The sequence below is a fragment of the Neltuma alba genome, unplaced genomic scaffold (genome assembly GCF_004799145.2).
Source record: "Neltuma alba isolate B1F8T4 unplaced genomic scaffold, ASM479914v2 tig00012190_pilon, whole genome shotgun sequence".
In the NCBI taxonomy this organism is placed as follows: Eukaryota; Viridiplantae; Streptophyta; class Magnoliopsida; order Fabales; family Fabaceae; genus Neltuma; species Neltuma alba.
The window spans coordinates 246,162-258,763 of NW_021636730.1; the positions used below are offsets into that span (position 1 = coordinate 246,162).

The window sequence follows — 12,602 nt, forward strand, 5'->3', positions numbered from 1 at the left end:
TTATCTCATTTAAGGTATTATCTGGTCAACTGTGATTCATTTATCTGAATACGTCAGTATTTGGTTGTATTGTTGGCATTTATTAATGATGCCAAAAAAGCTGTTAACATTAAATGATTGGCAGTTACCTTTTTGTAGACTTCTGTTTAGTGAATCTGCCATGAATTAGATTCATAGAATACACAGAACTAATAGGAAAAACGACAAAAGTTATTAATGACAATGTCATAATTCATAACATATTGCCTGGTCCATATTCTCATTTTGAGACTGCCCAGTTTATTTGAAGAGGTCAAAACCTTATGGTACCAGATATGGTGAAGATAAAGGACTAACTTTATCATATACGCTTATATATCTTATTTAAACTTATAAATTTAAATATTTTTGTGCATAAGACATGGTAATCCTTCTTATAAAACTATTATCCTACCACCAAATAACTTACTCAAATATAAGTAATTTGAACTTTTAATAACTGATAAGTAATTAAAGTAAAAACGTCAATTTGTCCCTCCAACAAGTTATGCCTAATTTCACTGTCCACATTTTCTTCATGGTAGCAGCATCTGACATTGTAATTCGATATCCTTGAGATCTTCATTGTCGAAGCATTCATTTTCATCTTATGCCATTAAATGATCAGATGGAGAGATATACGTCAGTACCTGCTGTGTGCAGGTTGATTTTCAGTATTATATTTACCTGCCCTATCATGTCAAATTCTGTTTTTAAGGTTATCATTTTGCCTCCCTGATGTGGGAACAGTTCAGACTGCCCATAATGACAGCTTTGCACTCATGTAGATTTGTATATAAGATTAATTTATTATTTATTATTATGATATTATGATATTATGATTTTTTGTTACTTTGAGTGCGTATTAATTTTATAATGGAGTATTGTTGTTCTTATTATCCGAACCATCCCTTCTTCCATTTTATCCAAAAGAAATTTAGAGGAGTTCATGTAGACATTAAATTTTGATTATATTTCTTTGTAGTACCTATTTGTTCATGAATAGTCTACCCACATAACATAATGTTTTAACAAGAATTGATCCCGCACTTGAAATTATTTATGTTATCTTATTTTGATTATACATGTTCGAGAGTATGTGTGTCATTTATTTCTCTGTGCGTGGGTTTGTGATTTAATTCATGAATGACATTTCATATTAGTTATTATGAACATAATTAGTTACTAAACTCTCTGTCACCATGGAATATATGTCATTGTGAACATAATGAGTTATTATATCGTAAAATGCAGATGCAGATGCGGATAAGTTTCCTATAAAATGACTTTTACACTCACTCACGTTCAAGAAAATATATTGTGACATGATGCTTGATTATGCATGTGTTCAGCATTTAATAACTTAAATTTAACCTCTTCGAAATATTATTATTTAACCAGTTTGTGTACATCAATATCTTAACAATTGGTCCTAACCTCATTAATACTGCTATTTTCATGATTAGAATATTAATCTTGGATGCTTCAATTCAAGGTTCAAATTTTTCACCTGTACAATACTCCCGCCAAAAGATTTGCTCATCTTTCAATATTTTTAAATCAAAATTTTGAATCCTTTGGCGGGAGCAAGTGCATCATGTATGGGTCTTCTATATAAGCAGAACTTGTAGATTAGTTGATGTATGCTCAGTTGAAGTCCATATCACATTGGTTTGAGGTTGTCTTATACAAGTCTAAATATGAGGAGAGTTTCAACAATCAAAGAGCTGCATGATGGTACAGACAGGTGGAGAATTGTTGCAAAAGTATTTCGTAAATGGAATGTCTACCAGAAGTCAGCTCCTGCAGAGTTATTTTGCATATCTATGGTGCTTATAGATGAGGAAGTTAGTTCTACTTGACATTTTTTTATTCACTGTAAACTCTGTAGTTTATATTTAGTAAACTCTACATATCTTATAATATTTAACGATATTTGTTCTCCACATATTTTATGTTGCAGGGCCATAAAATTCAAGCCAGTGTGATGAATAACATATTGCATGAGCAATATCGAAATAGCTGCATAGAAGGGACTACTTATTTCTTTGCCAACTTTGTTGTGTCATCTAATGTTACTCAATATAGAGCAACTAATCACCCATTCAAGATTAATTTCACACAACAGACATTCGTCAGAATTGAGCCTAATGTCAATCCATCCTTATCTTTCTCTTTGATGAAGATACAGGATATATTGAAGAATACTGAGCACAATCATGTTGATTATCTTATTGGTATGACATGACATATGTTAAGTTATGGGATAGTTAATTATAGTTAATAGTAGTTACTTGGTTAATCGAGCTGAGTTGATAATTGTGTATCCTTTAGATGTAATTGGCTTTGTCAAGTCACTTGGTCACTTGGAGGAATATAGGAAGGATAACGACATAAAGCACAAGCTCAAGATGGCGTTAGTTGATCAAGAGTAAGTTATACTAATAAGTATTAAGCTTTCATGTGCAGTGAATATCATACGTAATGTGTTTCTCACTTTTGTGTTGTGATAAATTGCAGGGACAATGAGATTGAATGCATTCTATTTGATGAGTGTTCAACAAATGCATACACATCCTACTTGGAGAACATGGACTCACCTGTGGTTGCCTTATTTAATCTTGCAAGAGTGTCTTTCGCTGATGATGGTAATGAAGATTATACTTTTATGCTAATTTGTAAAATATTGAGAAGTTGTTTGGTGATTTCATTCAGATGTACCCGTGATTATCTTACTTAAAGTTAACTAAATCATCAATTTCAGGATCACCTCAGATCTGTAGCTCATTCAACGCCACTAGGGTTTACTTCAATCCCATAAACAATCAGGTGAAGGAATTCATTGAAAGGTAACGATAAATGTCACTTTGAACCCAGTTTTCTTTTATGTAATTTGTTATATCACTTAAACCGGACTGTTGTTGATTGATTTATTGTACATGTGTTAGTGCAAAAGACAAATCTTCACCTGTGCTGTCCTATGTAAGCCAACCTGCCCCAACCCAATTATCTCAGCCATCTGTTGCAAATATTTTGAACAAAAACAAGAAAGTGGCAATTTCTGAAATTCCTCACCAAAACACGGTTAGACACTCAGTACACCTTCAAAATCATTGTCTACATAAATGAAACCCATTGAAATATATTTTTTCCAAACTGTTCCCAGGTCGATCCATTCATTATTAAATGCACAGTTATGAAACTAGAGACAAGACATGGATGGATGTATGATGGATGTAGTAAGTGTGCAGCTAAGCCAAAGGATCAAAACGGTTCCTTATATTGTGCAACATGCAAGAAGGCACCTGAGTCTGTGGATCCAAAGTATGTAGAATTAACACGGTCCTATAAATATTATCATCAGTCATTTTATATCGACTATTGTAATATTGTAATAATGTTTAATATTACATCCTGGACAGGTTGAAGGTAACATACATTGTTCATGATTCATCTGGAAAAGTTTCGGTCACTTTCTGGGATAAGTTAGCTGTCCAGTTATTTGGCAAGACTGCACCTGAGTTGAAAGTCTCGCTACCAGAGGTTACTGTCAACTTTTAAAATCATTTAATTGGATGTCGATTCCTAGATTTAACGTGATTATCATATGTAGGGAGACGAGTTTGAGTTTCCTGAAGCATTGGATAATATAGTTGGCAGAAAAATGATCCTGAAGCTGAAACTTAACGAGTACAACAAGAAATTTCCACATTCCAGTATTAGTGTTATTCAGTACACTAATTGTGAGGACTTGATGGACCAGTTCACTCAGGCTTCTTCTGATGTACAGCTCTTTCTCATCATATTCAGATTATATTAATATATTAATTTTCAGAATCAAATCATTTAATAATTGATTTGGATATGTTGTAGGTTAGCACGGGAAGTGCCGGCATAGCTGCTGAGGTTTAATAATAATTTTGATTTGATTTTTATAATTTAAATGTTAATGTTCATAAGGAGTAAATATTTCTTTAAATAGTGCCATTTTTTAATTTATAATTATAATTTTCATTAAATCATGCAGGCTGTATCTGAGACCAATGATGGAGAAGTAACTCCACAAGCAGAACAAACCACTGGCTTTCACTCATCAACTCCTGATCATGTTGACACTGATGACAATATAACATTGTCTAAGCTTTCAGAGTGCTTGAATCCTATGCCAAACAAAGGCAAAAGAAAGGTCATTGCCAAGAAAGCAATAATGTTAGATGAACCAAGTAGCAGCAGCAAAAACTCATCCACCGTCTCTACTGGGGAGCCTGTTGTCAAAGTGATTAAGCAAGAGAAGATGTAATGCTTTGTTATGCCTATGTATTAGGGACTATTTCATGTCGTTCTTTCCATATTGTGTTTTTATTTCTTTCTTCCATTATGTGCTTTTAGTTATGACATGTTCTACTTTAGTTGCAACTTCTACCATGTATCGTGTTTACTTCAAGTAATGGAACTGTTTTTACTTTTAGCTTTCCCTAATATAATTATGATAGAGGCTATGGTTGATGAAAGTAGTGCATTATAGATGTCATTTATTGTTGAACACATTGGTTTACAACAACGTAAAGCATTCCACGTGACTATACTAGAATAAATTCTATGGGTTCAACCTAAGTAGGCTAGCGTTGAATCTTGAATCACTAACCAGAATAAATTCTAGGGGATTCAACTTCAAAGTAATAGGTTGAAATAACAAAGTAATTGGCCTAGAAGTAAAGGTTTACATATGGCAATGTTATGAAACAATGAACTTATTACTTTGAAGTTGAAAAGGTCATTATCTACGTAAATGGTGGTTATCTCTATCTCTATTTTTTAAATAAGGGTTGGCTGTTCCCAGTGTAATATTTTAGAAAGGATAAAGTTAGAATTGTATGTAAAATAGACTTCTTTTAAGGAAAATAAAAGTATGTCACATGGTAAAACATAGTAACATAGGGTATCAAATATTAATGTTCTATTATCAGTAAATATTTTTACATATAATTATATAGTCATATATGGAAATTGTAGTGTCCATAGAGTAATCCCTAATTTTTTACCCAAAAACTATGAAATATATGAGAATATAATGGATTTGGTTATGGGCAATAAGATATTTGTACATTTATATTTTAGCTGATCTCTTTCGTAGCCAAACACAAACCATAAGTTCAAAGATCTATCACACAAACCATCTTTCCATTCAGGTCATGTATTCTAATTTTTCCTAATGATAAATGTACCTAATACCATTATAAGAACTTGATCTATTACCGTAAGATCTACATAATACAAGACGAATTAGCAACAATAACACACATAACAAATATATTTAGCAATACATGAGTTCAACTTTTTACGGTATTTGAAAGATGGGCATCTCTTATGTAGCAGGTTCACTATATCTACTTGGTTTATTAGTTTCATTAAGTAAGATGCTCAAGGATATATATTAGCATTTACAAAACTTACATTGATTCTCAAGCGCGTTTAAGATAGGTACTGATGCTGTGAATAAGCCCAAAGTAAATACCACGTGTAGGGGCAATTTGAATGATACTCACTTGATTCTGCTAACATATTACCAGCTTTTTGCTGTCAGAACTGCTCTGCAATATAACAACTTCTGCATATCCCAAAAGTCATGCCAGTCTGAACATATACGCTGTTGACTACTGTGTTTTATACTGTTCCAGTTGTTATATTATTGGTCAATTACTGTACGAAGTCTGCATATTTAATTAATGCTTTGAATGCTCTGAATTGGACACGCCTCACTTGAACCAGAAAAACATGGGAACAAAACATTATATACATGAAATCAAAAAATCATATACTATTGCATTTAACATAGTCGCTGGTGCATCACAGCTACACAACCTGAGATGAAAGCTTCTATACCAGTTTCAAATTGCAGTGGTCATTGCATGGGAATATCTTTTGTTTTCATCCAGGAAAACTATACTTTGATGGAATACCACTACAAATCCAAGTAACATATCATCCAGCTTCATAACTTGTACAGGTATGTAGTTGTCATGCTTGCTTATACCATCTGCTATTTACGAATTCTAGATTCTGGATTCTGGATTCTGGATTCTAGACAATCAATATTTTAACTCTATGCAGCATGTTGTATCCTACGTTAAATGCAAAAACTACCTTCTAGCATTCTCTTAATAGTGTGTAGTTATAACTACAGAAAACTATTCGTTAAGTTGTTTCAAGCATGTTTAGGAGGCCAGATCGAAAACCCAACATATTACTCCAAGACGAAGTTCAGCAAGTGAGTGATACAGGAACCAATATTCAAATCATGCAGACACAGCCTTCAGCAGTATTTAGCCAACAGAATGGAGTATGTAATCCTAATGAAAGGAAGAGAACATTGCCATTGGAGAATATCACTAACATCTCTTCAAATTTTAATACGCGAATTGAGATATATTATGCTGAAGGTGATAACTAATTGTTGTTTTTCATATTTAATAAGCTATCTCATGTATACATTATATGTAATCTATAACATGAGGACTGACCTTGCACAGGGGTTGAGAATAATGGTAATGATATATCATATCAACCAACCAATGTCAACGCAATGGGCACAGAATCCGTGTACAAGAGGAGAAGCTCAAGGTTGAAGTTCTTTCAAGATATGAATAAGAGAATAGACAATAGCGAAAATGCCAAAAGGAGCAGAAAAAAAACTGAACGACCAATTGCACTCAGTAAGTTTTTATTTTGTATGACTTAATGTAATTTTCAACACTTAGTAATATTTCTTAATATATGCGAAATTCATTTAAGCTCACCCTATACACTCAACTACAGAGACAGCATATCAAATCGATGCACGGACATGTCAAAGACAAGATTCTTCAATTGCGTACACACGAGGTAGTAACAGTAGTAAAAATTTAGTCATCACTGAAGATGAAAATCTGAATTTCAGTTCATTATCGTCAGCCAGCCAATGTGTTTCAAACTTGGAACATCGACCTGGTAATTTCAAAGATTTTGATGATTTATAATGGATTGATAAAATGCTGATGAATTTAGGATTAACATGAACATTACTTATCACAGTTAATGTGAAAGATATGGATTACAGAAACACAGAATTCTCCTTTGATCATAATGGTAACCATACTTCAGATGAGGAAGACGAGATCATACTTGAAAAAGAAGGTTAGCATATGTTATCTCTTTTAGAGTTTACAGATTTGTTACACAGATGATTAAACATTTGCATATTATAATGTATTCTTTTTATTAATCTCCATAATTTTTAAAGATGATCATACCACGTGTGACAACTCAAGACTCGGTGATTATGAACACAACCACGGATCATACAACACAATAGGTATATACCTTCATATGTGCACATTGTAATTTTGCAGTATTATTTATGGAAACTTATTTTGCCAGCCATTATCAAATTTTTTGTCATATGTTATTATGCAAATTTGTAGAATACATGGACGAAGGTGATCCCTCACATAAATGTAAACACTGTGGAGCATGGCTTTGGTATAATGAAAGAGTGAAGACAGACAAAAAGAGGAATGCAAACATGTTTAACTTATGCTGCTTGGGAGGAAAAGTACAATTACCAGCAATGAAAGCACCTCCACAAGCTTTGTTCAACCTGTTCTTTGACAAGACCTCTGTGCAATCAAAGAGTTTCTACTCTAACATTAGACAATACAACAATATGTTCTCATTTACATCAATGGGGGGTAAAGTTGATCATGCTATGAATTGTGGCCAAGGTCCTTATTCTTTTGTGTTATCAGGTATGAATTATCATTGCATTGGTAGTCTATTACCTCCAGAAGGATGCAAGCCTGTGTACTCACAACTATATATCTATGACACTGAGAATGAGGTTGCAAACAGAATTAATGCTGTAAGGTATAAGTTCTATTACTTTTATTTGGAAATTTGATATTAATCTATGAGGATGATAATTTGCATGTAAGTAGGTATTTTAATATTTTAATCTGTTTTTGTAACAGTAAACATCAAAGTCATTCAGATATAGACCCAACTCTTGTGCAAATCATTAAGGACATATTGGATGATGTTAATCCGTTTGTTCAACATTATCGTTTTGCATCTGAGATGATTAACAGTCGTGGAAGATCTGATCTGAAGATGCGTCTAATTAACTCAAGAAACACAGATGGGCGTGTGTACAATCTACCTTCTGCTTCTGAAGTTGCAGCATTAGTAGTTGGAGATTTTGATATGTCCTACAATGTTAGAGATATTATTATTGAGGAGCTTTCTGGAAGACCAAAACGCATCAATGAATTACATACAGCCTATTTGCCCCTTCAATACCCATTGTTATTTCCTTATGGAGAGGATGGATATAGAGATGATGTTGAACATCGAGAGGAAACTCTTGCAAAGACAAAGAAAAGGAAAAGGCTTAGTATGAGAGAATACTTCACATATAGATTAATGAGCAGGGAAAATGAGACATCAGTCATTTTACATGCTACAAGATTATTACAACAGTTTGTGGTTGATGGTTACACTATGATTGAAGCTCAAAGATTGCATTGGGTGAGGACACATCAGAAGGAGCTTAGGGTTGAGTTATACCAGGGTTTATCAGATGCTATTACTAATGGCGAGAGAGATGCCTCATCTATTGGCAAGCGTATAATTCTGCCTTCATCTTTCACAGGAGGTGCACGTTACATGTTGCAAAATTATCAAGATGCAATGGCTTTATGTAGATGGGCTGGATATCCAGATATTTTTATAACCTTCACTTGTAACCCAGCATGGCCAGAGATCAAGAGAATATGTGAGCATGACATGTTGACACCATCTGATTCACCTCAACTCCTTAGTAGAGTCTTCAAAATGAAATTGCAATCAATGATGAGGACTATTAAGAACAAGAAGATATTTGGGAGGGTACGAGCAGGTTAGTAATTGCTACTTTCACTTTTATCATTTCTCATTATTTGGTCATATGCCATTATACATTTACATAAAGTATTGATTTTAACTTGGTTATTGTTTTCTTATCACTATTTCTTTTATTTCTAGAGGTATACACAATAGAGTTTCAGAAGCGAGGTCTACCCCATGCACATATACTCTTATTCCTAGATCACTCAGATAAAATCAAAGAGCCAAGCGATATTGACAACATCATTTCAGCTGAAATACCTGATAAGGAATCAGATCCAATTTTGTATGATTTGGTCAAGAGATTCATGATTCATGGACCGTGTGGAGCAATAAATCCTAAATCACCTTGTATGAAGGACAACAAATGCAGCAAATATTTCCCAAAGAGGTTTAATCCCAACACAACAATTGATGACGAAGGTTACCCTACATATAGGAGAAGAGATCATGGTCATACTATAAAAGTTAAATCAGTTCCATTGGATAGTCGTTACGTTGTTCCTTACAATCCAATGTTGCTAAAGATGTTTCAAGCCCACATTAATGTGGAAAAGTGCAATCAATCCACATCGATCAAGTATCTTTTCAAGTATATCAGTAAGGGTAATGATCGAGTAGTTGCTGGGATTTTTGATGCAAATGGAGGTTTTCTAGATGAAATTCAACAATACTATAACTTCAGATACATTTCCGCATGTGAAGCTACTTGGAGGATATTTGGGTTTGACATACACCATAGACATCCTTCTATTGAGAGGTTGAGCTACCATCTACCAAACCAACAGCTTGTGATTTATTCAAACAATGATGATGTCACAAATTTACTTAATAAACCACGTGTGTGCGAGTCACAGTTTCTAGCATGGATGAAGACCAATCAAGAAGGGGGATTAGCAAGAACTCTTACTTATGCTGAATTCCCGAATCATTTTGTTTACCATAGAGATAAACGAGAATGGAGACCTAGGAAGAAAGGATTCTCAGTTGGAAGGATCACGAACGCTTCACCATCATCAGGTGAACTGTACTATTTGCGTATCCTGCTAACAAAAGTGAGAGGACCAAGATCATATGAGGAGATAAGGACTGTAAATGATGTATTGTACCCAACATTTCGTGAAGCATGCTTTGCACTTGGTTTATTAGATGACGACAAAGAGTTCATTTGTGCTATCAAGGAAGCAGCTATATGGGCAACAGGAACATCATTACGCAAAATGTTTGTCAGCATGCTCCTTAGTGGTTGCCTCAGTCGTCCTGATTTAGTCTGGCAAGGAACGTCTAAAGTGCTATCGGAGGATTTGCTCTACATTCCACATGGTCATCCTAATATCTCAAGTGAGTACATTATTAATATATCATACTAATAACTTTGAACTTGATTTTTTTTTTTTGTATTAAGAAACTTATCAAATAAGATATTCTTATATGTAGGGCAATTGGTTACATTGGATCAAAAGGAACAAGTCGCATTAAGAGATATTGAGAAGCTTTTGCAAGCAAATGGTAAGAGTCTGCTTGATTTTCCTTCCCTACCGTTACCATTAGATACCCCAACGATTGATGTAAGCAATCATCTTATACTCCAAGAACTAAACTACAACAAAGAGGACTTACAACATGAAGCTACGAGATTAGTAAATGCATTGAATGATGAGCAGAGAAAGATATTTGATAAAGTGATGAGTTCAATTGCAGAATCTTCAGGTTGTTTCTTCTTTGTGTATGGTTATGGTGGGACAGGGAAGACCTTCTTATGGAATGCTTTGACGTCATCATTACGTGCTAAAGGAGAAATAGTCATAACTGTGGCATCAAGTGGAATAGCAGCAACATTGCTGCCAGGTGGTAGGACTGCTCATTCAAGGTTTGCTATTCCTATTCAGGTAAATGAGTTCTCAGTTTGTGCAATTAAGCAAAATTCACCTCTAGCTAATCTAATCCAGAGTGCAAAGTTAATTATATGGGATGAAGCACCAATGATTCAACGTTACTGTATCGAAGCAGTGGATCGTAGCTTCAAAGATATCATGCATTCCAATAAACCTTTTGGAGGGAAATGTATGTTAATGGGGGGTGATTTTCGTCAAATATTACCAGTAATACCAAAAGGAACAAGAGCTGTTGTTGTTAATGCAAGTATTAGTTCTTCACACCTATGGCGTCACTGCACAATCTTCAAGTTGACCAAGAACATGCGTTTAACGTCCTCTTCAGGAGATGGTCAGATCCAAATACAAAAGTTCTCAAACTGGTTGTTAGAAGTTGGTGATGGCAAGATTGGTCTTCCTCATGATGGAGTTGTACAGATAGAAATTCCGAAGGAAATCTTGATAAGCAAATACACAAATGCAATGGAAGCTATTGTTTCTGCAACATATGGTGATTTAGTATACAATTTTGGCAACCAGGATTTCTTTAGTGATAGAGCTATACTTGCTCCAACCATCGATCATGTGAACCAGCTCAATGAGTACATGTGCCAAATGTTACCTGGTGAATCATACGAGTACCTAAGTTGTGATACAGTATGCAAATCAAGTGAAGATACTGATTGTTTTGAGAACTTGTATACCACAGAGTTCCTCAATACAATTAATAGCTCTGGATTGCCACCACACAAGTTAATCCTTAAAGTTGGTGCACCTATTATGTTATTAAGGAATATTGATCAAGCAGCAGGTTTATGTAATGGGACACGATTGATAGTGTCTCATCTAGGCAAGAATGTCATTGAAGGAGTAACTTTGAATGGGTGCAGTATAAGCCAAAAAGTCCTCTTACATAGGATGGATATGAATCCCTCAGAAAGTAGATGGCCATTTCGCTTAAGGAGGAGACAATTCCCAGTGACTTTGTCATTTGCAATGACTATAAACAAAAGTCAAGGACAATCGTTAAAGAATGTTGGGTTATATTTGACTAAGCCTGTTTTCTCGCATGGTCAGCTTTATGTTGCCTTATCTCGTGTCAAGTCAATCGATGGTTTGAAAGTTGTGGTTGATGAGAACGGTGGTTGCTGTCAAAACACAACAATCAATGTTGTTTATAGGGAGATATTTAACAACTTGCCTTGAGGTTTGTTTGTACGTTAATTTGTGTTTGATCCTACAATTACAATGTTAACACTTTGTGAGGTAATTTCCATCCTGCCAATACAAATGTTTTTTCCTGACTCAAGTGGTGATGTTGTAAATGAATGTGATATGTGTGATTGCATATGGCAACATTTATTATTCAGAATTTATGAAATGTACACGTGTTATATGAGTATGTGGTATGAAATTCTCCCCGTGCAAAGCACGGGGATGCACCAGCTAGTTCTTTGAATATCTATATCTTAATGTATAAAATCTGGTGGGAGCTAATACCAGGGCTAACAGGTCGGTACTTTGATTTATACCTCTAAACAAGTTCCACCGCCAGGCTTGAGGGCAATAGAAAAGCATTCGCGTGCGCTAAGCTCTCCCATTCCCAGATTCTCCAAACAGAACAAGTTTGCCATTGGAGATCACCTAAGAGTTACACGGAGGTTAAGTACAATTTTGATAATTTAAAAAAAGAAAACAGAACAGAAGATTAGTTACTAAAGTGATCAACTATTCTTTACTCACACACGAAGATCAAACTAACGGCGCCGCCCAACATGTTCCATGATGGAT

General features: G+C 34.6%; 2 protein-coding genes across 2 annotated transcripts; both read left to right on the top strand.

Annotated features, from left to right (window-relative positions):
* The first annotated feature begins 1,718 nt into the window (after positions 1-1,718).
* On the top strand, positions 1,719-4,318 carry LOC114724483 (uncharacterized). The gene is made up of 11 exons (XM_028910837.1): positions 1,719-1,865; positions 1,982-2,255; positions 2,353-2,449; positions 2,539-2,666; positions 2,783-2,867; positions 2,967-3,102; positions 3,185-3,342; positions 3,441-3,561; positions 3,632-3,802; positions 3,892-3,924; positions 4,046-4,318. The coding sequence occupies exons 1-11, from the start codon at positions 1,719-1,721 to the stop codon at positions 4,316-4,318; spliced, it is 1,623 nt and encodes a 540-aa protein (XP_028766670.1).
* Positions 4,319-6,601: 2,283 nt separating this feature from the next.
* LOC114724484 (uncharacterized) lies at positions 6,602-12,017 on the top strand. Its single transcript, XM_028910839.1, has 6 exons — positions 6,602-6,731; positions 7,090-7,191; positions 7,479-7,920; positions 8,025-8,950; positions 9,076-10,278; positions 10,375-12,017. The coding sequence occupies exons 1-6, from the start codon at positions 6,602-6,604 to the stop codon at positions 12,015-12,017; spliced, it is 4,446 nt and encodes a 1,481-aa protein (XP_028766672.1).
* The last annotated feature ends 585 nt before the right edge of the window (positions 12,018-12,602 follow it).